Source organism: Oncorhynchus nerka, linkage group LG23 (assembly GCF_034236695.1).
Source record: "Oncorhynchus nerka isolate Pitt River linkage group LG23, Oner_Uvic_2.0, whole genome shotgun sequence".
NCBI lineage: Eukaryota > Metazoa > Chordata > Actinopteri > Salmoniformes > Salmonidae > Oncorhynchus > Oncorhynchus nerka.
The window spans coordinates 50,494,253-50,519,797 of record NC_088418.1 but is presented as its reverse complement, the minus strand read 5'-3'; the positions used below and the strand labels follow the sequence as shown (position 1 = coordinate 50,519,797).

General features: G+C 50.3%; 2 protein-coding genes across 4 annotated transcripts in view; both read left to right on the top strand.

Moving 5' to 3' along the window:
* The first annotated feature begins 1,662 nt into the window (after positions 1-1,662).
* Positions 1,663-7,826, top strand: LOC115118011 (inhibitor of growth protein 3-like). Of its 2 annotated transcripts, XM_029646542.2 has the most exons (11): positions 1,663-1,792; positions 1,937-2,008; positions 2,828-2,928; positions 3,258-3,323; positions 3,750-3,846; positions 5,072-5,143; positions 5,306-5,589; positions 5,891-6,099; positions 6,417-6,609; positions 6,702-6,740; positions 6,874-7,826. In XM_029646542.2, exons 1-11 carry the CDS (start codon positions 1,765-1,767, stop codon positions 6,988-6,990), a joined length of 1,278 nt encoding a protein of 425 aa, XP_029502402.1. In that variant the 5' UTR covers positions 1,663-1,764; the 3' UTR covers positions 6,991-7,826. The 2 variants fall into 2 exon arrangements, with proteins under 2 accessions (XP_029502402.1, XP_029502403.1); XM_029646543.2 differs by lacking the exons at positions 1,663-1,792; positions 1,937-2,008; positions 2,828-2,928; positions 3,258-3,323 and adding an exon at positions 3,325-3,412.
* Positions 7,827-10,735: 2,909 nt separating this feature from the next.
* LOC115118009 (cadherin-like and PC-esterase domain-containing protein 1) overlaps positions 10,736-25,545 on the top strand; it is a 79,083-nt gene continuing 64,273 nt past the window's right edge. The window contains exon 1 of one of the 2 annotated variants that reach the window (XM_029646539.2): positions 10,736-12,038. In XM_029646539.2, the coding sequence (XP_029502399.2) occupies positions 11,742-12,038 (297 nt within the window). In that variant the 5' untranslated portion in view covers positions 10,736-11,741. The remainder of the gene's footprint in view (positions 12,039-25,545) is intronic. The other variant, XM_029646540.2, reaches the window with a different exon arrangement.

The following is a 25,545-nucleotide window of genomic DNA, read 5'->3' as shown; positions in this document are numbered from 1 at the left end:
CACGTCTGCTCCCGCTGTTTTTTGTCTGTGTTACTAGTCTGCTGACGCTGTTCCTGTCTCGTTCCATGTCCGTTCTTTATTAAATGTTTGACTCCCTGTACCTGCTTCGTCTCTCCAGCGTCATCTCATGTGACAATTAGAGGGAATGAGGATGGGGTGAGGGTGGGGTGGGATGGGATGGAAATGGTGAACGGGGGGGTTGGGAGAATTGAGAGAGGAGTGAGACAGTGTTTGGTGCATGGGATGGATGGTTTAGCGCTTGTAATGGAGGGTCGGGTTGAGAGAGATCATGAGGAGAATAGAATAACGTTTGTTATTGAGAGGATACCAAGTGCGAGAGACTGGAGAATCGGGGTGAGAGAGTGAATGAGAGTGAATGAAGGTGCACAAAAGATTGGTGAATGACTAGCTTCTCGTGCGTCTATTCTTGTGGGGACATGGTAACCTATAGATTGTCATTGTTTTGGATGAACAGACAAAACAAAATGCTCATGAATCCCTACTATAGACCTACAGTGCCTCCAGAAAGTATTCACACCCCTTGACTTTTTCCACATTTTGTGTTACTCTGAATTTTTTTTTTTATAAAAAAATGTAGATTTTTTGTCAATGGCCTACACACAATACCCCATAATTTTGTCAAAGTGGAATTCAGTTTTTTTTTTTTTTTTTAAGTATTCAAACCCTTTGTTATTTAGGCAAGCCTAAATAAGTTCATGAGTAAAAATGTGCTTAACAAGTCACAATAAGTTGCACGGACTCACTCTGTGTGCAATAATAGTGTTTAACATTATTTTTAAATTACTACCTCATCTCTATACCTCACACATACAATTATCTGTAAGGTCCCTCAGTCGAGCAGTGAATTTCAAACACAGATTCAACCACGAAGACCAGGGATGTTTTCCAATGCCTCTCAAAGATGGGCACCTATTGGTAGATGGGTAAAAAAAAGCAGACATTGAATATCCCTTTGAGCATGGTAAAGTTATTAATTACACTTTGGATGGCGTATCAATACACCCAGTCACTACAAAGATACACTACCCAGAAAGACTCAGCTGTAATCACTGCTAAAGGTGATTCTAACACGTATTGACTCAGGTGGCTGAATAATTATCGAATCAAGATACTGTATTTTAGTGTTTTATTTTATCTTCTTTTTTTTGTACAAATGTTCGAATTGTTCTTTCACTTTGACATTTTGTGTAGATTGTTGACAAAAATTACAATTAAATCCATTTGAATCCCACTTTGTAACACAACAAAATGTGGAAAAAGTCAAGGGGTGTGAATACTTTCTGAAGGCACTGTATATCAGGCCTATAATGGACTGAAAATCTGTTAGACTATTCAAATGGGGGTGTTATTTTATTTTCTCAGTGTGTTACTTATAGTTGAATGTGTTCGTTATAGTTAAATAATATCTCAATTCAATGTGTGTGTAGGCCTACCCTACACAATATCAATTGTGCCAGATGAGTTTGATAATTAAAATGTATTTACCTGGTTGGAAAAGGTTAATTATGTTATTTCAGTCAATGTTTGAAATTAATATGTCTATGAACTACATGAACTAACGGATTTTTGAAGTTTAGCACTCAACTTCATATCTGGCCAATCACATTCTACGTTCTACTGACGTCACTTTCTCTGACCTCAGTTTGTCAGTGGTATTTTTTCTTCGGGACACAGCGGTTTGCGGCGCCATATTGAAAGACACAAATTATTTTCATAAACGCCTAAAATATCGAATTTGCCAAGATGCTGTACCTAGAGGATTACCTCGAGAGTGAGTATTTACGTTTATTTAACATCTGGGTGGTATTATTAGTGTATTTACTGTCGTAAATGTGCATCATTTTAGCCGAAGCGCGCCCGGACTGTTAGCCTAGCCATGCTAACTCCTATAATCGCTTTTTCTTCTCGCTGGCAGTGATCGAGCAGCTACCCATGGATCTCCGCGACAGGTTTACGGAAATGAGAGAGATGGACCTGCAAGTTCAGAGTATGTACTGTTACAACGTGACAGTCTACAAACACTTCACCGGCGAGCATTTTTCAAGTTGAAAAACACATCATTCTCAGTTTCGCACTTTTTGGGCTCATGTAGATAAGAGTCGAACTCTTAACACTAATTAGTGGCCAAATAAAAATGTGTTAAATACAGTGTTTTTATTTGTATAGCTAACACAGCTAGCGGTAGCGAATTTGGCGAGTATAACATTGCAACAACTTTCAATAACCTGAGAAAGTTAACGGGTTTGTATAATTCTAGCTAGGGTTAGAAATTACAACATAAAAGCATTGTTATATTTGTTTTCCATATAGAGGTCCAACTAACGTTTGCTGAATGTAAACAAAACAGGGGACATGGATTCGGAACGTACACATCACATGTAGTATCAACGTTATACATTTGGCTACTTATCAGTTTTTTTTTCATGTGACTATAACTAGCTACATTTACACGGGCTGTTAGCTAACTAGAACATGCACCAATATTAATTTAGGGGGGTACTGAGACCATAGGCCTACTGGTATAATGCACATAAGTGTGTACTCCAGGCAGAACAAAATTCAGTTGGGGTATAGTAATGGAAAAGGTTGGGAACCACTGGTGTATTAGTGGTGTTTCGGTTCACTGGTAGTTTTAATCACAAGCCTTCTGGTCCACAGACACTGCATGTAATATTAGCCCTTCTGGTCAGCATTGAAGTACAAATCTATATGAATTCTTCCACATGCATGCAGAGTATAAACCCATATCATTAGGTGTGCCTCAGACACACCTGTCCAGATAACTCACCCCTCCCATTTGCTGTAGATGCCATGGACCAGTTGGAGCAGAGGGTGAATGAGTTCTTTGTCAATGCAAAGAAGAACAAGCCAGAGTGGAGGGAAGAGCAGATGGGAGTCATCAAAAAGGTGCCATATAAGTCTTATGTATAATACAGTTTGTTCTTTTAATTCCATAAATGTTTTACGATAAGCTGTACTATAACACTTTTTGTAGTTTTCTTTGTCATTTGCATTTTAGTCATATAACAGACACTCTTATCCAGAGCTACTTAAAGTTAGTGCATTCATCTTAACATAGCTAGGTGGGACAACAAAGATCAACATATCAGTACATTTTTCCTCAATGTAGCTATCAGCAACGTCGGAGCTAGTAAGAAGAGTAAAGCAAGTGCCCGTGTTGGTTCACCAGAGGCAGCTGATTGTGTCAGCCTCTGACTGCTTTATCTCTGTTTCAGGATTATTATAAAGCATTGGAGGATGCAGATGAGAAAGTACAGCTGGCCAATCAGATTTATGATCTGGTGAGTTGGAATTTGAATGCCAAGATGGAGCTCTGTCTAACGATGTCTGGTTTGTCTAATGGGTCATGAGAAACCACTTCTATGAAAAGGTAGGGACAAGGGGAGTTAGAGGAGAGTCTTTATTGCTGGTAGCCTTTTTCAGGATGATTTGTGGGTGCATGTCACCACTAAAATATAAAATGTTCTGTTCAGGACTGTGCGGTCTGTGCCACTAGGTGGCAGGCAAACAATGTGAATAATTTGGAAGTCACTAGAATGTCAGTCTTTTCAAGTGTTTTTAATGTTTGTTTAGATATTGACGTTTCTGTCTTTGAATATTTACTATGAAATAGATCAATATCAAATGTGTAAAATCCTGGGGTGTTTGTTCAACATCTATATTGTGGGGTATGAACAGTATGGTATATAATGGGGTGTGTGTTGCAGGTGGACCGTCACCTGAGGAAGCTGGACCAGGAACTTGCTAAGTTCAAGATGGAGCTGGAGGCTGACAATGCTGGCATCACTGAGATTCTGGAGAGACGTGAGTCACATCTGTCTATCACAACACCACAGAAGCCCCATCCCCTTCATCTTATCCTGTTTTGGCTTTGGGGCAGTATTTTGACGTCTGGATGAGAAGCGTGCCCAAAGTAAACTGCCTGTTACTCAGGCCCAGAAGCTAGGATATGCATATAATTGGTATGTTTGCATAGAAAACACTATAACGTTTCTAAAACTGTTACAAAAATGTCTGTTAGTATAAGAGAACTGATATGGCAGAAGAAATCCATCCAGGAAGTGGGATTTTTTTGATGTGGGTATTTTTCAATTGAATGCCCATAGAATATCTAAATGGGTAGGACCCAGATTGCAGTTCCTATGGCTTCCACTAGATGTCAACAGTCTTTAGACATTGTTTCAGGCTTGTTTTCTGAAAAATGAGACCGTTTTGTCAGTGGACTGTAGAATCAAGCAGAGCTGGTTTGCGCGCCCTTCGTTGTTTTTCCTTTCTATTGAATACGCTATTGTCCGGTTGAAATATTATTGATTATTTAGACAATAGACAACCTGAGGATTAATTATAAACATCGTTTGACATGTTTCGACGAACTTTACCGGTACTATTAGGATGTATTCATCTGCATGTTTTGACAGCCTTTTAACCTGTGGATTACTGAACAAACCGCGCCAACAAAGCTGAGTTTTTGGGATATAAAGAGGGACTTTATCGAACAAAACAAACATTTATTGTGTAGCTGGGACTCTTGTGACTGTAACCGAATGAAGATCTTCAAAGGTAAGTGATTAATTTTATCGCTATTTCTGACTTTCGTGACTCCTATACTTGGCTGGTAAATGTTTGTAGGATTTTTGCCGTAAAGCCTTTTTGAAATCTGACAAAGCGGCTGGATTAACAAGAAGTTCATCTTTAAACTGATGTATAACACTTGTATTTTTATGAAAGTTTATTATGACTCTTTCTGTATTTTGAATTTGGCGATTAGCAATTTCACCGGATGTTGTCGAGATGGGTCGCTAGCGGAGTGGTTAACTATCTTGGCCCTGTCAGAATGTTGGGCTGACGGGCTGCTTTTTTTCTATTCTTGTTTAGGTTGCGATAGTGGGATGGTATCAATCTTCCCATCGGGATATTTCAGCCCTGCTAGGGGGCAGTATTGACCTAAAAATGACCCTATTAAGTCAACTGTTGTGTCTGTCAGTGTTGTCACTGAGAGCCAGCTCTAACATTCTCTGTCCTCTGTCAGGATCCCTAGAGATGGACAGCCCCTCTCAGCCTGTCAATAACCACCACGTCCACTCACACACCACCGTGGAGAGTAAGTACAAGTCTTGGCTGTTTGGCCAACTTTCTTTTGATGTTGTTGCATGTCGGAAGAAAAATGTATATTGACTAAAGAGCTTTGTTTGTATAGATTATTTGCTGCTTTCCTATGCGATGTCATGAAGGTAGTAATTCACGTTGTGTTTGTGTGTGACAGAGAGGAAGTACACCACGCAGCCGAGCCACCACACTACAGAGCACGTCCCAGAGAAGAAGTTCAAATCTGAAGCCCTGCTCTCCACACTCACGTCAGATGCCTCCAAGGAGAACACACCGGGCTGTCGCACCAACAGCACGACGTCAGCTTCTAACAACGTGTACAGTGTGAACTCATCCCAGCCCCTGGCCTCCTACAACCTCAGCTCTCTGCCTGCTGGGCCCGGGGCTGGGGAAGGGGCCATCACCATGGCTGCAGCGCAGGCTGTACAGGCCACCGCACAGGTATAAACACAAACATTCTCTCTCTTTCTCACACACACACAGACATACACCCAACTCCACGGCCCTCTGATTTATTCAAATGTGTGCTGCAGTGATGGGGATCGGTATCAGTATCTTGACCCAGACTGTCTGTTCTGAGGATTATCTTATCTGATTAGGACAAATGTCCTTGAATGTGTAACTGACGTGTGTCCTATGACTGTAACTAACCCTGTTTATGGCTATCTGTGTCTCTCTCTCTACCTGCCTTTCCCATCTTCTTTCTCTGTCTGTGCCTTCCTTCCCCTCCCCTCCATGTCAGATGAAGGAGGGCAGGAGGACTAGCAGTCTGAAGGCCAGCTACGAGGCCATTAAGAACAATGACTTCCAGCTGGGGAGGGAGTTCTCCCTGACCTCCCGGGATACCACGGGGGCGTACTCCACCTCCGCCCTGGCCAACACCCTCACCCAGACCCTCACCCCCGCCAGCTCAGCCATCGCCTCCGACTCCCGCGGCGGACGCAAGACCAAGTACGACACAGCTTATATGCACACGCACAGCCCCCGTACACTTAGACAAGCATGACAATCCCTAGCTGGTGGTCTTCTCCAGTGATATCACATCATTTCATGACTTATTAAACCGTGTCAATCTACCCTGCATCACCCCACATCGGATGAACAGATGTCAAATCACGCGACATCATTTCAGTGTCCAGTCCCATGATGTCATGCCACATTATGCCAGCCATGCTTTCCAGCTCCACCCTTACAGCATGAATAAATACATGAAGATGAAACATGGAGATCTAGTCTAAACTGTTTCTGTCTTTTCTCCCCCTCCACAGGGGCAACACCAAGTCTTCCAACCACCAGTCGTCGTCCTCCTCGTCTTCTTCGTCCCTGTCGTCGTGCTCCTCTTCTTCAGCCCTGGCCCAGGAGCTGTCGCAGCAGGTCTCGGCCCTCCCAGAGTCTGAGACCAACAACCAGGTGGACTGGACCTACGACCCCAACGAGCCCCGCTACTGCATCTGCAACCAGGTACACACACATCCAGAGACACTCTCTCTCACACTGGACAGCACACAACTACAGCTGACAGGTTAACTAAAATGGCTTCTCTCTTGTTAAAGGTGTCTTATGGAGAAATGGTGGGCTGTGATAATCAAGACGTAAGTATCCATTTCCATTTGGGAGTTCTTTTCTCATGTTCTACAACTGTTACCACATTACTTTCACATATGACTTTGTCAAATGAGAGATGAGGTATGAGCTAACCTGAGTGCCCTGTGTGTGTTTGTGCAGTGCCCCATCGAGTGGTTCCACTACGGCTGCGTGGGCCTAACAGAAGCCCCCAAGGGGAAGTGGTACTGCCCCCAGTGTACTACTGCCATGAAGAGGAGAGGCAGCAGGCACAAATAGACACCCCACCTCTACTACCCTGCTCCTCATCCAGGACCACCCCTATCCCATTCCACACCCTTACCCCGCAAAACTGTCAATGCTATATCAACTAGTTCCTCCCAAACAAGTGTGTGTACCTGTTGTGGCCACACACACAGTATTCTTATTCGCCTGTCTGTGTAACCTCTCAGGGGTCAAAACAGTGGGGTCAAAGGTTGTCATTGCAGGGTCAGTCTCCTGTGTGAATATTTGGATGAGACACCTGACTGGAAAATCAAAACGAGCCAAGACTTCCTGAAACCGCACACCCTGGTTGGGTGTCCATTGTCCCCCTCCTGAATGTTGAGCCTCGGTGCACCCCTTCTCTCCCCCATTCATCAGACATTCCTCACCTTTCCCCTTGTGACAGGAAGGGTCCCCCCCTTCCTGCTTCCAAGCACGGCTGCAACAAGAAGTGCTCATTACAGTAAAATTACACAGACTGGGAAATGTAGTCCGTGGGTTTTTATTGGACTACAAAACCCAACCCCTCTACAAGTTTTAATTTGAATTCTAAACGAATTGATGAAACGCAACTATGACTTTGAAAATATGAGGGTGATGATTGGGACGGTGGTCATTTCAGGTAAAGTATGGATGAATATGAGTGACCCTCCACCGTTGAGTCCTGTAAAGCTGAAGAGTTCGGAATGTACAGTGTAAGATCAGTCAACTGAAGCATGTATGTCTGAGTGTACATTTTTCTGTATGTGCGTGTGTATGTGTCTAGTCATTCTGTACTGAGATGGTGTGTAAAAGTTTCCAGAGATGTAAGAGAGAAAAAAATCCAATAAAGTGATCAAGTTCTTATGGTATTTCACGTGTTTCCTGGCTTCATCTGTCAACGGTGGCCTCTCTTCTTGATCAAACTGTTGCACTTCATAGCTCTAGGTATTCATTGTATTTGACTACACAATCAAAATGTAGATGGCTGTTGAATCACCAATGTTTTGATTCACAGTAGGCTTACAATGTGGACTGATTGTTTTATAAGTGTTGTACCGACACAAATGTTATACTGTTGCAAAATTTACCAATTAATTGTCGCACGTGCCGAATACAAAATGCAAGCCCTTAACCAACTGAGATTTAAGATTTTTTTTAAACTAAATTAACTAAATAAAAAAACATTTGAAAACAGCAACAATAACAACACTATATACAGGGGGTACCAGTACCGTGTCAATGTGTGGGGGTACAAGATAGTTTAGGTAATATGTACATGAAGGTAGTGGTAAAGTGACTATGCAAGATAATAAACAGAGAGTAGCAGCAGCATTCAAAAAAAGGGGGAGCGGGTCAATGAAAATAGTCTAGGTAGCCATTTGATTAGCTGTTCAGCAGTCTTATGGCTTGGGGGTAGAAGCATAGACTAGCAGAGAGAACAGTCTATGACTAGGGTAGCTGGAGTCTTTGACAATGTTTAGGGCCTTCCTCTGACACCGCCTGGTATAGGGGTTCCGGATGGCAGGAAGCTTGGCCCCAGTGACGTACTGGGCCGTACGCACTACCCTCTGTAGTGCCTTGCGCTCGGAGGCCGAGCAGTTGCCATAGCAGGCAGTCATGCAACCAGTCAGGATGCTCTCGATGATACAGCTGTAACTTTTTGAGGATCTGAAGACCCATGCCAAAACTTTTCAGTCTCCTGAGGGGGAATAGGTGTTGTCGTGCCCTCTTCACGACTGTCTTGGTGTGTTTGGACCATGATAGTTTGTTGGTGATGTGGACACGAAGGAACTTGAAGCTCTCAACCTGCTCCACTACAGCCCCATCGATGAGAATGGGACCGTGCTCGGCCCTCCGTTTCCTGTAGTCCACGATCGTCCCCTTTGTCTTGATCATGTTGAGGGAGAGGTTGTTGTCCTGGCACCACACTTCCAGCTCTCTGACCTCACTATAGGCTGTCTCATCGTTGTCTGTGATCAGGCCTTTCATCATGGTGTCGTCGCCAAACTTAATGATGGTGTTAGAGTCGTGCTTGGCCACGCAGTCATGGGTGAACAGGGAGTATAGGAGGGGACTAAGCACGCACACCTGAAGGCCCCCTGTGTTGAGGATCAGCGTGGTAGATGTGTTGTTTCCTATGGAGGTGTTTAGTCCCAGGGTCCTTAGCTTAGTGATGAGCTTTGAGGGTATTATGGTGTTGAACGCTGTGCTGTAGTCAATTAACAGCATTCTCACATAGGTGTTCCTTTTGTCCATGTGGGAAAGGGCGGTGTTGAGTGCAATAAAGATTACGTCATCTGTAGATCTGTTGGGGTGGTATGCAAATCGAAATGGATATAGGGTTTCTGGGATGATGGTGTTGAAGTGCACCATGACCAGCCTTTCATAGCACTTCATGGCTACAGACGTGAGTGCTACGGGTCGGTTGTCATTTAGGCAGGTTACCTTGGTATTCTTGGGCACAGGGACTATTGTGGTCTGCTTATAACTTAGGTATTACAGACTCGGACAGGTTGAACATGTCAGTAAAGCGTATGCTCGCAGTACACGTCCTGGTAATCCATCTGGCCCTGTGGCCTTGGGAATGTTGACCTGTTTAAAGGTCTTACTCACATCGGCTACGGTGAGCGTGATCACACAGTCACCCGGAACAGCTGGTGCTCTCATGCATGCTTCAGTGTTGCTTGCCTCGAAGCGCAATAGAAGTAATTTAGCTTGTCTGTGTGTTGTGTGTTTACGCTGTGTTTACGCTTTGCCTGTTTGATGGTTCGTCGGAGGGCATAGAGGGATTTCTTATAAGCGTCCAGGTTAGAGTCCCGCTCCTTGAAAGCGGCAGCTCTACCCTTTAGCTCAGTCCGGATGTTGCCTGTAATACATGGCTTCTGGTTGGGGTATGTACGTACGGTCACTGGGGACAATGTGCATCACTGGGGATGCACTTATTGATGAATCCGGTGACTGATGTGGTATACGCCTCAATGCCATCGTATGAGTCCCGGAACATATTTCAGTCTGTGCTAGTGAAACAGTCCTGTAGCTTAGCATCTGCGTCATCTGACCATTTCCGTATTGAGCAAGTCACTGATACTCCCTGCTTTAGTTTTCAGATAGAATTATGTTCAGATTTGCCAAATGGAGGGCAAGGGATAGCTTTGAAATCATCTCTGTGTGTGGGGTAAAGGTGGTGTAGAGTTTTTTTTTTTTAAACATCAAATAATGAAGTAAGGTTTTAACCCATTACACCGCTTTGTTTTAATGGTGACCTGCTCGCCCCATTAACATTGCATTTGACCTCTCAACAAATGCAGTACTAACAGGGCTATTCAATAATGTCCTCAAGGGCTGATGTACTGCTGTTTTTCTTTATTTGTCAGGTAATGTATTAATGAATGCCACTGATTTACCATGAGTCAGCTCACCTAGATTGTGTCCCAGGTCTAATCATTCCCTGATTCGAGGAGTGTAATGAAAACCAGCAGTGTTGCAGCCCTCACACACAAGGGGATTTGGTTGTACCAAATTTGGTTATTGATTGTATTCACTATTTTGTTACATACAAAACTGCCATAATATCTATATATTTTTTTAGAAGGAACCTGAGGTGTCTTGGAGAACTTACAACTTCACCAAATAAAGGGAACATGTTTTCAGCCCTTGCTCTGAAAGGGAACCTTTTCAATAGCCTCTCTCTCACCACATCTGACTGAAACAAAGCAGGGCTCCAACTCCTTTCTCCAAATAATGAGCCAAGGGAGGACTGGTGTGTGTGCCACAAATAGCAAAGAGTGAGCCCTGTCTTTTACCACAATTTGGAATGAGGGGGAGCATACCTCGACCCCGACCGAGGAGGCATGTGTGCGCATTTAGACCGCTCCATGTACATCGTGGAATTCCTAAACCGTTACTTTACAAGAACGCTCCTCAACTATCCAGTTGAAACGGATCAATGGTATAAACTCCACTTGTTTTTTTTCTTTACCCGAGGGAGTTTTAATTTTAGGAACCAGTAGCCCTGTGTGTGAGACTGTAATCCAGCCGTCCGCACGGAAAGGAAGTTCGGCTACTGTTGACTTTTTCCTCTTAGAGTAGCCTAACCCAAACCAGGTGAAGTCGCCCCCCGGTGCGCGGTCAGCGCTCGGATATAGTGGAAACCCTCTTTGTAGTCTGTGACCTATTTCAGGGTCTGAAGTCTTGGTGAAGTTCTTCATTTTTCTAACTTCAGTTTGGCTCTATCTGTGTCTGACGGGATGTTTTCATGCGTTGTGCCTTTGGTTGTGGATGGGAATGGCAGTTTTCTGACAGCGCGCAGTAGCAGAGTCTGATCTATGATGTTCTTCTTCTCGAGAATGTTTTTAATGATCTGAGGGGCACTCTTCCCCAAAGGAAGCGAGAGGGGAAACTTTCCCCATCTCTCTCGGAACTCCAGTGTTCAAGGATGTGATAGTTGGACTGTGGCTCACTGATCTAACTTAATTATCATGAATAACGGAATAACAACGTTGGGGAAAAGGTTTTGTTTGTTTGTGCCAGCTCACAAATGATCACTCGAGTTTGTCATAGTGACGATTCTTGAGAACCGTGGACCCCCCTCTGAAATACCAACCAGGTCATATTTGAAAGATAAAATGCGGCACAATGTTCCAGGTCTTTGTGTATTCCTGAAGTGCGTGTTTCTACAGATAGCGCCGCTGCTCTGTTTTCCTTCTATCCGGCCGGGAGAGCGGCCAGAGTGGTGTGAGGTCTGAGTGGGACGCGGAGAAGAAACAGGCTAAATATCTTCCCTCATGGTATGCCTTTATTCTTCTGCCAGCAAAGTTGGGAGTGAAACGGGAATGTTTCTTCGGCGGCTCTGGACGCTCCGCCGCAGGTATTGCTCCGGACGGTTATTGCTCTTAGGGTTCGCGGTGTGTCTTTTCTACCAGACCCTGATGGTGGCACGGAGTCGGTTCAAAGGCGACCCACCTGCGGCTGACGAACGCAACAAGTCAACGATGACTGAAGCGTTGGAAGTATTTGATGAACTTCTGCAGGACCCTGCGAGGCTTATTTCTACCCTGGAGGCTTTGGAGAGGGACAGATATGTAAGTGGGTTTATGATAGAATTGCACTTGTCTATTGTACAATGTTTGTCCTGTGCTTTAGGTAGCCTACTTGAACCTTGAATATTGAAGATTCAAGGATAAGCTTTGTTCCATCCCACAATGGGAAAGGCCATTTCATCATCAAAACACATGGGTATAGGCTTTCTTTAAACCGTGCTGTGTTAGTTGCATGCAATGGTTGTATGCCTCCCTATGCAGCCTGTGTTTTGTCTTTGGGCTCAAAACACCGTCTGAGTTTCATTAACTTTAATGAGCAACAACCTTAGCTTCAAACCTAACAACAAAATTATTGGATGCTGACTCCTTGGCTTAGCCTATATAACTAGCAGGTTGAGCCTATTTTAATTTAGTTGTCAGCCTATATAACTAACAAGTATCGTAAACTGCTTAAGAATAGTGAACCGTTTTTTTGCTATGGATATTAGTGTTGAGGTATTTAGATGAGCTTGCTAGGAGCTCGAGGCTCAATGCCCATTGGTCAGCTGGACATGCCATGTGCTCTAGAAGTATCCCGGGTGCAGCTTTATTTATTTAATGCGAGCTCTTCGCTCCACACAGATGATTGACACCTGTATGAACCTTTAGAAAAACAAGGTTGCATATCAATTTCCCGGGTTATTGTAAGTGATTCGTTGTCTGAAAGTGTTCCCTGATATAGCCTAAAAGTTCTGCCATTAATCAAGTTGGATAAGCCATCCTTTGACAGCTCTCATGCATCCATAAAATGACAGCTGACATAATCTGAGGTAAACCAAACATGAGGGATTTAAATGTATTTATTACCCAGCTGCCTCAAATGTGGCCTATGCCTTGACCATTATAGCTTTGCTTGACATTGTATGGGCTAGCTAGAGCGTGTGTATGAGTGTGTGACAAAGACTAACAGTGTGTGTTTGTGCATATGTGTGTGTGTGTGTGTGTGTCATAGGTGCATGTGGGTAACACAATTGGATGACAGACTGCTCTGTAATTGTGAGAGTATTTTCTGGTAATCCCACAGTTACTGTGTTTGCTTTTCAGTCTTTCAGGAAGTGTGTGTTGTATTCAGACAAGATTGACTGCTGCCATAGATCACAAATCAGCTGCTAGTACCTCAGGTCACCACACAGCTCTCTGGTTACCATCTACCTCTAATAACTGATTCTAGATCAGCTCTACTTACCCACTTCTAACTTTTACCATTATGGGTTAAATTTGGAAATGGTTCCTGGAACAGTTGTCATGGCCCCTTGGAGAGGAAGAAAATAATAAATAAACAAGGGGGATAGTGTTGAGAGAGATATTGAGAGGGAGACAGACAGAGACAGGCAGTCTGTTGGACTTGTTGACTATGTGGTTGACAGAGAGAAACCGAGCTGTCACAGCCAAATGTGTTATCCACCACAGACACTGCCTCAGTTTAGCTGTTGAGTGCAACTCCGAGTTCTAGAAACAACCCTAACAGTTCTGAATGTTGGACTTATTGTGAATCAGAAGTTTGACGTTTGAGCCATTACATTGCCCTTATTTCTCCTCTCATAATAATCAAAGGACTCTGTCATAGTTGATATTGAGTGTGACTGGGGCGGTTTGATTGTTGGCATGTCTAGAGCCATCGTTACAAAAGCCCTGTCACTGTAGTGTTTGTGCCTGTTACCCTCTGTGGCATGTCATGCTGACTAGCTTCACACTGTGTGTATGGGGTGTTCAGTATTTGTGTCTGTCCGGGGCAGGATGGTGATTGGAATTGCTGGAGAGTTGTTAGGGATGGGGCATTTTGGCAAGGGTGTTGGTGTTATAGGTTTGCAATGTGTGTGTGTGAGTGTGTGTCCATGTGCGTGTGTATGCAGTTAGCACCTGTGTATGGCTGTCCCAGGCTTTCCAGGGGTGCTAGCGGGGTGAGTACTCCAGCAGTAGGCCAGAAGGAAGTGTTAGATCAGTGCTACGGAATGTGATCCTCCAGCGCTTTATTCCCTTTGAGGTTCTTCCAGACCCTGACAGCCCCATTCAGTCCTAGGGCATGAGGCAGGAACAGAGCAGAATCAGAGATCAGAAATCCATGGAACACAGCCTCACTCGCACACACATACACGCTATGATTCAATGGCACTGCTACTCCCATCAGAGCGGCATTCAAACTCCCCACATATGTGTGGAGCACGTTTGGTGGTGTTCAGAGTTGAACCCCTGCCAGAAAGATCTGGATGCTTGTCTGCTTCTTTGACACTGATTGGCTGAAAGTGTGTATGGGAGGAGGTTCCAGCATTTGACCACTGGCACTAACCAGACTCTCTAAGCTTGGAGAAGGTCACAGGTAGGGTCAGGGAGTCAGTTAGGGTGCTGGGATGGTAGGGTCAGGGAGTCAGTTAGGGTGCTGGGATGGTAGGGTCAGGGAGTCAGTTAGGGTGCTGGGATGGTAGGGTCAGGGAGTCAGTTAGGGTGCTGGGATGGTAGGGTCAGGGAGTCAGTTACTGCGCTGGGATGGTAGGGTCAAAGAGTCAGTTAGGGTGCTGGGATGGTAGGGTCAGGGAGGCAGTTAGGGCACTGGGATGGTAGGGTCAGGGAGGCAGTTAGGGCACTGGGATGGTAGGGTCAGGGAGTCAGTTAGGGTGCTGGGATGGTAGGGTCAGGGAGTCAGTTACTGCGCTGGGATGGTAGGGTCAGGGAGTCAGTTAGGGCACTGGGATGGTAGGGTCAAAGAGTCAGTTAGGGTGCTGGGATGGTAGGGTCAGGGAGGCAGTTAGGGCACTGGGATGGTAGGGTCAGGAAGGCAGTTAGGGCACTGGGATGGTAGGGTCAGGGAGTCAGTTAGGGTGCTGGGATAGTAGGGTCAGGGAGTCAGTTAGGGCGCTGGGATGGTAGGGTCAGGGAGTCAGTTAGGGCACTGGGATGGTAGGGTCAAAGAGTAAGTTAGGGTGCTGGGATGGTAGGGTCAGGGAGTCAGTTAGGGCGCTGGGATGGTAGGGTCAAAGAGTCAGTTAGGGTGCTGGGATGGTAGGGTCAGGGAGTCAGTTAGGGCGCTGGGATGGTAGGGTCAGGGAGTCAGTTAGGGTGCTGGGATGGTAGGGTCAGGGAGTCAGTTAGGGTGCTGGGATGGTAGGCTCAAAGAGTCAGTTAGGGTGCTGGGATGGTAGGGTCAGGGAGGCAGTTAGGGCACTGGGATGGTAGGGTCAGGGAGTCAGTTAGGGCGCTGGGATGGTATGGTCAGGGAGTCAGTTAGGGCACTGGGATGGTAGGGACAAAGAGTCAGTTAGGGTGCTGGGATGGTAGGGTCGGGAGTCAGTTAGGGTGCTGGGATGGTAGGGTCGGGAGGCAGTTAGGGTTCTGGGAATGGTAGGGTCAGGGAGTCAGTTAGGGTGCTGGGATGGTAGCGTCAGGGAGTCAGTTAGGGTGCTGGGATGGTAGGGTCAGGGAGTCAGTTAGGGTGCTGGGATGGTAGGGTCAGGGAGGCAGTTAGGGTGCAGGGATGGTAGGGTCAGGGAGTCAGTTAGGTTGCTGGGATGGTAGCGTCAGGGAGTCAGTTAGGGTGCTGGGATGGTAGGGTCAGGGAGTCAGTTAGGGTGCTGGGATGGTAGGGTCAGGGAGTCAGTTAGGGCGCTGGGATGGTAGGGTCAGGGAGTCAGTTAGGGTGCTGGGATGGTAGGGTCAGGGAGTCAGTTACTGCGCTGGGATGGTAGGGTCAGGGAGTCAGTTAGGGCACTGGGATGGTAGGGTCAAAGAGTCAGTTAGGGTGCTGGGATGGTATGGTCAGGGAGGCAGTTAGGGCACTGGGATGGTAGGGTCAGGGAGGCAGTTAGGGCACTGGGATGGTAGGGTCAGGGAGTCAGTTAGGGTGCTGGGATGGTAGGGTCAGGGAGTCAGTTACTGCGCTGGGATGGTAGGGTCAGGGAGGCAGTTAGGGCACTGGGATGGTAGGGTCAAAGAGTCAGTTAGGGTGCTGGGATGGTAGGGTCAGGGAGGCAGTTAGGGCACTGGGATGGTAGGGTCAGGAAGGCAGTTAGGGCACTGGGATGGTAGGGTCAGGGAGTCAGTTAGGGTGCTGCGATAGTAGGGTCAGGGAGTCAGTTAGGGCGCTGGGATGGTAGGGTCAGGGAGTCAGTTAGGGCACTGGGATGGTAGGGTCAAAGAGTAAGTTAGGGTGCTGGGATGGTAGGGTCAGGGAGTCAGTTAGGGCGCTGGGATGGTAGGTTCAGGGAGTCAGTTAGGGTACTGGGATGGTAGGGTCAGGGAGTCAGTTAGGGCGCTGGGATGGTAGGGTCAAAGAGTCAGTTAGGGTGCTGGGATGGTAGGGTCAGGGAGTCAGTTAGGGCGCTGGGATGGTAGGGTCAGGGAGTCAGTTAGGGTGCTGGGATGGTAGGGTCAGGGAGTCAGTTAGGGTGCTGGGATGGTAGGGTCAAAGAGTCAGTTAGGGTGCTGGGATGGTAGGGTCAGGGAGGCAGTTAGGGCACTGGGATGGTAGGGTCAGGGAGTCAGTTAGGGCGCTGGGATGGTATGGTCAGGGAGTCAGTTAGGGCACTGGGATGGTAGGGTCAAAGAGTCAGTTAGGGTGCTGGGATGGTAGGGTCGGGAGGCAGTTAGGGTTCTGGGAATGGTAGGGTCAGGGAGTCAGTTAGGGTGCTGGGATGGTAGCGTCAGGGAGTCAGTTAGGGTGCTGGGATGGTAGGGTCAGGGAGTCAGTTAGGGTGCTGGGATGGTAGGGTCAGGGAGGCAGTTAGGGTGCAGGGATGGTAGGGTCAGGGAGTCAGTTAGGGTGCTGGGGATGAAGGGTCAGGGAGACAGGGAGTCAGTTAGGGTGCTGGGATGGTAGGGTCAGGGAGTCAGTTAGGGTGCTGGCGATGAAGGTTCAGGGAGACAGGGAGTCAGTTAGGGTTCTGGGATGGTAGGGTCAGGGAGTCAGTTAAGGTGCTGGGATGGTAGGGTCAGGAGGCAGTTAGGGTGCTGGGATGGTAGGGTCAGGGAGTCAGTTAGGGGTGAAGGGATGGTAGGGTCAGGGAGTCAGTTAGGGTGCTGGGATGGTAGGGTCAGGGAGTCAGTTAGGGTGCTGGGATGGTAGGGTCAAAGAGTCAGTTAGGTGCTGGGATGGTAGGGTCAGGAGGCAGTTAGGGCACTGGGATGGTAGGGTCAGGGAGTCAGTTAGGGCGCTGGGATGGTATGGTCAAAGAGTCAGTTAGGGTGCTGGGATGGTAGGGTCAGGAGGCAGTTAGGGCACTGGGATGGTAGGGTCAGGGAGTCAGTTAGGCGCTGGGATGGTATGGTCAGGGAGTCAGTTAGGGCACTGGGATGGTAGGGTCAAAGAGTCAGTTAGGGTGCTGGGATGGTAGGGTCGGGAGGCAGTTAGGGTTCTGGGAATGGTAGGGTTAGGGAGGCAGTTAGGGTGCAGGGATGGTAGGGTCAGGGAGTCAGTTAGGGTGCTGGGATGGTAGCGTCAGGGAGTCAGTTAGGGTGCTGGGATGGTAGGGTCAGGGAGTCAGTTAGGGTGCTGGGATGGTAGGGTCAGGGAGTCAGTTAGGTGCTGGGGATGAAGGGTCAGGAGACAGGGAGTCAGTTAGGGTGCTGGGATGGTAGGGTCAGGGAGTCAGTTAGGGTGCTGGGGATGAAGGGTCAGGAGACAGGAGTCAGTTAGGGTTCTGGGATGGTAGGGTCAGGGAGTCAGTTAAGGTGCTGGGATGGTAGGGTCAGGGAGTCAGTTAGGGTGAAGGGATGGTAGGGTCAGGGAGTCAGTTAGGGTGCTGGGATGGTAGGGTCAAAGAGTCAGTTAGGGGTGCTGGGATGGTAGGGTCAGGGAGGCAGTTAGGGGCACTGGGATGGTAGGGTCAGGAGTCAGTTAGGGTGCTGGGATGGTATGGTCAGGGAGTCAGTTAGGGCACTGGGATGGTAGGGTCAAAGAGTCAGTTAGGGTGCTGGGATGGTAGGGTCGGGAGGCAGTTAGGGTTCTGGGAATGGTAGGGTCAGGGAGACAGAGAGTCAGTTAGGGTGCTGGGATGAAGGGTCAGGGAGTCAGATAGGGTGCTGGGATGGTAGGGTCAGGGAGTCAGTTAGGGTGCAGGGATGGTAGCGTCAGGGAGTCAGTTAGGGTGCTGGGATGGTAGGGTCAGGGAGTCAGTTAGGGTGCTGGGGATGGTAGGGTCAGGGGAGACTGGGGAGTCAGTTAGGGTGCTGGGATGAAGGGTCAGGAGTCAGGAGTCAGTTAGGGTGCTGGGATGGTAGGGTCAGGAGTCAGTTAGGGTGCTGGGATGGTAGGGTCAGGGTCAGTTAGGGTTCTGGGATGGTCAGGGAGTCAGTTAGGGTGCTGGGATGGTAGGGTGCAGTTAGGGTGCTGGGGATGAAGGGTCAGGGAGACAGGGAGTCAGTTAGGGTGCTGGGATGAAGGGTCAGGGAGTCAGATAGGGTGCTGGGATGGTAGGGTCAGGGAGTCAGTTAGGGTGCTGGGATGGTAGGGTCAGGAGTCAGTTAGGGTGCTGGGATGAAGGGTCAGGGAGTCAGTTAGGTGCTGGGGAGTTAGGGAGCTGGGATGGTAGGGTCAGGGAGTCAGTTAGGTGCTGGGATGGTAGGGTCAGGGTCAGGAGGCAGTTAGGGTTCTGGGATGGTAGGGTCAGGAGGGAGTCAGTTCAGGGAGTGCTGGGATGGTAGGGTCAGGGGAGGCAGTTAGGGTGCTGGGATGGATAGGGTCAGGGAGTCAGTTAGGATGGTGTCAGGGATGGCTGGGGATGAAGGGTCAGGGAGGCAGTTAGGTTCTGGGATGGTAGGGTCAGGGAGGCAGTTAGGGTTCTGGGATGGTAGGGTCAGGGAGTCAGTTAGGTGAAGAGGGTTGTTAGGGTGCTGGGATAGGGTCAGGAGTCAGGGTGAAGGGATGGAGGGTCAGGGAGGCAGTTAGGGTGCTGGGATGGTAGGGTCAGGGAGTCAGTTAGGGTGAAGGGATGGTTAGGGTCAGGTCAGAGGCAGTTAGGGTGCTGGGATGGTAGGGTCAGGGAGTCAGTTAGGGTGCTGGGATGGTAGGGTCAGGGAGTCAGTTTGGGTTCTGGGATGGTAGGGTCAGGGAGGCATGGTAGGGTAGGGTGCTCAGGTCAGGGAGCAGTTAGGGTGCAGGGAGGGTCAGGGAGTCAGTTTGGGTCTGGGATGGTAGGGTCAGGGTCAGGAGGCAGTTAGGTGCAGGGATGGTAGGGTCAGGAGGCAGTTAGGGTGCTGGGGGAGCCAGGGAGTCAGGGTCAGGGATGGAGGCAGTTAGGGTGCTGGGATGGTAGGGTCAGGGAGTCAGTTAGGGTGCTGGGATGGTAGGGTCAGGGGTCAGTTAGGGTGCTGGGATGGTAGGGTCAGGGAGTCAGTTAGGGTGCTGGGGATGAAGGGTCAGGGAGACAGGAGTCAGTTAGGGTGCTGGAATGGTAGGGTCAGGAGTCAGTTAGGGTGCTGGGGATGAAGGGTCAGGGAGACAGGGAGTCAGTTAGGGTTCTGGGATGGTAGGGTCAGGGAGTCAGTTAAGGTGCTGGGATGGTAGGGTCAGGGAGGCAGTTAGGGTGCTGGGATGGTAGGGTCAGGGAGTCAGTTAGGGTGAAGGGATGGTAGGGTCAGGGAGTCAGTTAGGGTGCTGGGATGGTAGGGTCAGGAGTCAGTTAGGGTGCTGGGATGGTAGAGTCAAAGAGTCAGTTAGGGTGCTGGGATGGTAGGGTCAGGGAGGCAGTTAGGGCACTGGGATGGTAGGGTCAGGAGTCAGTTGGGCGCTGGGATGGTATGGTCAAAGAGTCAGTTAGGGTGCTGGGATGGTAGGGTCAGGGGTCAGTTAGGGTGCTGGGATGGTAGGGTCAGGAGTCAGTTAGGGTGCTGGGGATGAAGGGTCAGGGAGACAGGGAGTCAGTTAGGGTGCTGGAATGGTAGGGTCAGGAGTCAGTTAGGGTGCTGGGGATGAAGGGTCAGGAGACAGGGAGTCAGTTAGGGTTCTGGGATGGTAGGGTCAGGAGTCAGTTAAGGTGCTGGGATGGTAGGGTCAGGGAGGCAGTTAGGGTCTGGGAATGGTAGGTCAGGGAGGCAGTTAGGGTGCAGGGATGGTAGGGTCAGGGAGGCAGTTAGGGTGCTGGGATGGTAGGGTCAGGAGGCAGTTAGGGTGCAGGGATGGTAGGGTCAGGGAGGCAGTTAGGGTGCTGGGATGGTAGGGTCAGGGAGGCAGTTAGGGTGCAGGGATGGTAGGGTCAGGGAGTCAGTTAGGTGCTGGGATGGTAGGTCAGGGGAGGAGTCAGTTAGGGTGCAGGGATGGTAGGGTCGGGAGGCAGTTAGGGTTGCTGGGATGGTAGGGTCAGGGAGGCAGTTAGGGTGCAGGGATGGTAGGGTCAGGAGTCAGTTAGGTGCTGGGATGGTAGCGTCAGGGAGTCAGTTAGGGTGCTGGGATGGTAGTGTCAGGGAGTCAGTTAGGTGCTGGGGATGAAGGGTCAGGGAGACAGGGAGTCAGTTAGGGTGCTGGGATGGTAGGGTCAGGGAGTCAGTTAGGTGCTGGGGATGATGGTCAGGAGACAGGAGTCAGTTAGGGTTCTGGGATGGTAGGGTCAGGGAGTCAGTTAAGGTGCTGGGATGGTAGGGTCAGGGAGGCAGTTAGGGTGCTGGGATGGTAGGGTCAGGGAGTCAGTTAGGGTGAAGGGATGGTAGGGTCAGGGAGTCAGTTAGGGTGCTGGGATGGTAGGGTCAGGAGTCAGTTAGGGTGCTGGGATGGTAGGGTCAAAGAGTCAGTTAGGGTGCTGGGATGGTAGGGTCAGGGAGGCAGTTAGGGCACTGGGATGGTAGGGTCAGGGAGTCAGTTAGGGCGCTGGGATGGTATGGTCAAAGAGTCAGTTAGGGTGCTGGGATGGTAGGGTCAGGGAGGCAGTTAGGGCACTGGGATGGTAGGGTCAGGGAGTCAGTTAGGGCGCTGGGATGGTATGGTCAGGGAGTCAGTTAGGGCACTGGGATGGTAGGGTCAAAGAGTCAGTTAGGGTGCTGGGATGGTAGGGTCGGGAGGCAGTTAGGGTTCTGGGAATGGTAGGGTCAGGGAGGCAGTTAGGGTGCAGGGATGGTAGGGTCAGGGAGGCAGTTAGGGTGCTGGGATGGTAGGGTCAGGGAGGCAGTTAGGGTGCAGGGATGGTAGGGTCAGGGAGGCAGTTAGGGTGCTGGGATGGTAGGGTCAGGGAGGCAGTTAGGTTGCAGGGATGGTAGGGTCAGGGAGTCAGTTAGGGTGCTGGGATGGTAGCGTCAGGGAGTCAGTTAGGGTGCAGGGATGGTAGGGTCGGGAGGCAGTTAGGGTGCTGGGATGGTAGGGTCAGGGAGGCAGTTAGGGTGCAGGGATGGTAGGGTCAGGGAGTCAGTTAGGGTGCTGGGATGGTAGCGTCAGGGAGTCAGTTAGGGTGCTGGGATGGTAGGGTCAGGGAGTCAGTTAGGGTGCTGGGATGGTAGGGTCAGGGAGTCAGTTAGGGTGCTGGGGCTGAAGGGTCAGGGAGACAGGGAGTCAGTTAGGGTGCTGGGATGGTAGGGTCAGGGAGTCAGTTAGGGTGCTGGGGGTGAAGGGTCAGGGAGACAGGGAGTCAGTTAGGGTTCTGGGATGGTAGGGTCAGGGAGTCAGTTAAGGTGCTGGGATGGTAGGGTCAGGGAGGCAGTTAGGGTGCTGGGATGGTAGGGTCAGGGAGTCAGTTAGGGTGAAGGGATGGTAGGGTCAGGGAGTCAGTTAGGGTGCTGGGATGGTAGGGTCAGGGAGTCAGTTAGGGTGCTGGGATGGTAGGGTCAAAGAGTCAGTTAGGGTGCTGGGATGGTAGGGTCAGGGAGGCAGTTAGGGCACTGGGATGGTAGGGTCAGGGAGTCAGTTAGGGCGCTGGGATGGTATGGTCAGGGAGTCAGTTAGGGCACTGGGATGGTAGGGTCAAAGAGTCAGTTAGGGTGCTGGGATGGTAGGGTCGGGAGGCAGTTAGGGTTCTGGGAATGGTAGGGTCAGGGAGGCAGTTAGGGTGCAGGGATGGTAGGGTCAGGGAGTCAGTTAGGGTGCAGGGATGGTAGCGTCATGGAGTCAGTTAGGGTGCTGGGATGGTAGGGTCAGGGAGTCAGTTAGGGTGCTGGGATGGTAGGGTCAGGGAGTCAGTTAGGGTGCTGGGGATGAAGGGTCCGGGAGACAGGGAGTCAGTTAGGGTGCTGGGATGGTAGGGTCAGGGAGTCAGTTAGGGTGCTGGGGATGAAGGGTCAGGGAGACAGGGAGTCAGTTAGGGTTCTGGGATGGTAGGGTCAGGGAGTCAGTTAAGGTGCTGGGATGGTAGGGTCAGGGAGGCAGTTAGGGTGCTGGGATGGTAGGGTCAGGGAGTCAGTTAGGGTGAAGGGATGGTAGGGTCAGGGAGGCAGTTAGGGTTCTGGGATGGTAGGGTCAGGGAGGCAGTTAGGGTTCTGGGATGGTTGGGTCAGGGAGTCAGTTTGGGTTCTGGGATGGTAGGATCAGGGAGTCAGTTAGGGTGCTGGGATGGTAGGGTCAGGGAGTCAGTTAGGGTGCTGGGATGGTAGGGTCAGGGAGGCAGCTAGGGTGCTGGGATGGTAGGGTCAGGGAGTCAGTTAGGGTGCTGGGATGGTAGGGTCAGGGAGTCAGTTAGGGTGCTGGGATGGTAGGGTCAGGGAGTCAGTTAGGGTGCTGGGATGGTAGGGTCAGGGAGTCAGTTTGGGTTCTGGGATGGTAGGGTCAGGGTCAGGGAGGCAGTTAGGGTTCTGGGATGGTAGCGTCAGGGAGTCAGTTAGGGTGCTGGGATGGTAGGGTCAGGGAGTCAGTTAGGGTGCTGGGATGGTAGGGTCAGGGAGTCAGTTAGGGTGCTGGGAAGGTAGGGTCAGGGATCCGTTAGGGTTCTGGGATGGTAGGATCAGGGAGTCAGTTAGGGTTCTGGGATGGTAGGGTCAGGGAGTCAGGTAGGGCAGGGATGGTAGGGTCAGGAGTCAGATAGGGTGCTGGGATGGTAGGGTCAGGAGTCAGTTAGGGTGCTGGGATGGTAGGTTCAGGGAGTCAGTTAGGGTGCTGGGGATGAAGGGTCAGGGAGACAGGGAGTCAGTTAGGGTGCTGGGATGGTAGGGTCAGGGAGTCAATTAGGGTGCTGGGGATGAAGGGTCAGGGAGACAGGGAGTCAGTTAGGGTTCTGGGATGGTAGGGTCAGGGAGTCAGATAAGGTGCTGGGATGGTAGGGTCAGGGAGGCAGTTAGGGTGCTGGGATGGTAGGGTCAGGGAGTCAGTTAGGGTGAAGGGATGGTAGGGTCAGGGAGGCAGTTAGGGTTCTGGGATGGTAGGGTCAGGGAGGCAGTTAGGGTTCTGGGATGGTTGGGTCAGGGAGTCAGTTGGGTTCTGGGATGGTAGGGTCAGGGAGGCAGCTAGGGTGCTGGGATGGTAGGGTCAGGGAGTCAGTTAGGGTGCTGGGATGGTAGGGTCAGGGAGTCAGTTAGGGTGCTGGGATGGTAGGGTCAGGGAGTCAGTTAGGGTGCTGGGGATGAAGGGTCAGGGAGACAGGGAGTCAGTTAGGGTTCTGGGATGGTAGGGTCAGGGAGTCAGTTAAGGTGCTGGGATGGTAGGGTCAGGGAGGCAGTTAGGGTGCTGGGATGGTAGGGTCAGGGAGTCAGTTAGGGTGAAGGGATGGTAGGGTCAGGGAGTCAGTTAGGGTGCTGGGATGGTAGGGTCAGGGAGTCAGTTAGAGTGAAGGGATGGTAGGGTCAGGGAGGCAGTTAGGGTTCTGGGATGGTAGGGTCAGGGAGGCAGTTAGGGTTCTGGGATGGTTGGGTCAGGGAGTCAGTTTGGGTTCTGGGATGGTAGGGTCAGGGAGTCAGTTAGGGTGCTGGGATGGTAGGGTCAGGGAGTCAGTTAGGGTGCTGGGATGGTAGGGTCAGGGAGGCAGCTAGGGTGCTGGGATGGTAGGGTCAGGGAGTCAGTTAGGGTGCTGGGATGGTAGGGTCAGGGAGTCAGTTTGGGTTCTGGGATGGTAGGGTCAGGGTCAGGGAGGCAGTTAGGTTGCAGGGATGGTAGGGTCAGGGAGTCAGTTAGGGTGCTGGGATGGTAGCGTCAGGGAGTCAGTTAGGGTGCAGGGATGGTAGGGTCGGGAGGCAGTTAGGGTGCTGGGATGGTAGGGTCAGGGAGGCAGTTAGGGTGCAGGGATGGTAGGGTCAGGGAGTCAGTTAGGGTGCTGGGATGGTAGGGTCAGGGGGTCAGTTAGGGTGCTGGGATGGTAGGGTCAGGGAGTCAGTTAGGGTGCTGGGGATGAAGGGTCAGGGAGACAGGGAGTCAGTTAGGGTGCTGGAATGGTAGGGTCAGGGAGTCAGTTAGGGTGCTGGGGATGAAGGGTCAGGGAGACAGGGAGTCAGTTAGGGTTCTGGGATGGTAGGGTCAGGGAGTCAGTTAAGGTGCTGGGATGGTAGGGTCAGGGAGGCAGTTAGGGTGCTGGGATGGTAGGGTCAGGGAGTCAGTTAGGGTGAAGGGATGGTAGGGTCAGGGAGTCAGTTAGGGTGCTGGGATGGTAGGGTCAGGGAGTCAGTTAGGGTGCTGGGATGGTAGAGTCAAAGAGTCAGTTAGGGTGCTGGGATGGTAGGGTCAGGGAGGCAGTTAGGGCACTGGGATGGTAGGGTCAGGGAGTCAGTTAGGGCGCTGGGATGGTATGGTCAAAGAGTCAGTTAGGGTGCTGGGATGGTAGGGTCAGGGGGTCAGTTAGGGTGCTGGGATGGTAGGGTCAGGGAGTCAGTTAGGGTGCTGGGGATGAAGGGTCAGGGAGACAGGGAGTCAGTTAGGGTGCTGGAATGGTAGGGTCAGGGAGTCAGTTAGGGTGCTGGGGATGAAGGGTCAGGGAGACAGGGAGTCAGTTAGGGTTCTGGGATGGTAGGGTCAGGGAGTCAGTTAAGGTGCTGGGATGGTAGGGTCAGGGAGGCAGTTAGGGTTCTGGGAATGGTAGGGTCAGGGAGGCAGTTAGGGTGCAGGGATGGTAGGGTCAGGGAGGCAGTTAGGGTGCTGGGATGGTAGGGTCAGGGAGGCAGTTAGGGTGCAGGGATGGTAGGGTCAGGGAGGCAGTTAGGGTGCTGGGATGGTAGGGTCAGGGAGGCAGTTGGGGTTGCAGGGATGTTAGGGTCAGGAGTCTGTTAGGGTGCTGGGATGGTAGCGTCAGGGAGTCAGTTAGGGTGCAGGGATGGTAGGGTCGGGAGGCAGTTAGGTTGCTGGGATGGTAGGGTCAGGAGGCAGTTAGGTGCAGGGATGGTAGGGTCAGGAGTCAGTTAGGGTGCTGGGATGGTAGCGTCAGGGAGTCAGTTAGGGTGCTGGGATGGTAGTGTCAGGGAGTCAGTTAGGTGCTGGGGATGAAGGGTCAGGGAGACAGGAGTCAGTTAGGTGCTGGGAATGGTAGGGTCAGGGAGTGCACCATTAGGGTGCTGGGATGAAGGGTCAGGGAGACAGGGAGTCAGTTAGGGTTCTGGGATGGTAGGGTCAGGGAGTCAGTTAAGGTGCTGGGATGGAAGGGTCAGGAGGCAGTTAGGGTGCTGGGATGGTAGGGTCAGGGAGTCA

Bases quoted from the DNA above. Each gene is read 5' to 3' on its own strand.
- LOC115118011 (XM_029646542.2), top strand. From the start codon at position 1,765: ATGCTGTACCTAGAGGATTACCTCGAGA. The intron at 2,009-2,827 runs GTATGTACTGTT...CATTTGCTGTAG, and splicing joins GATGGACCTGCAAGTTCAGA to ATGCCATGGACCAGTTGGAG. The intron at 3,324-3,749 runs GTGAGTTGGAAT...TGTGTGTTGCAG, and splicing joins CCAATCAGATTTATGATCTG to GTGGACCGTCACCTGAGGAA.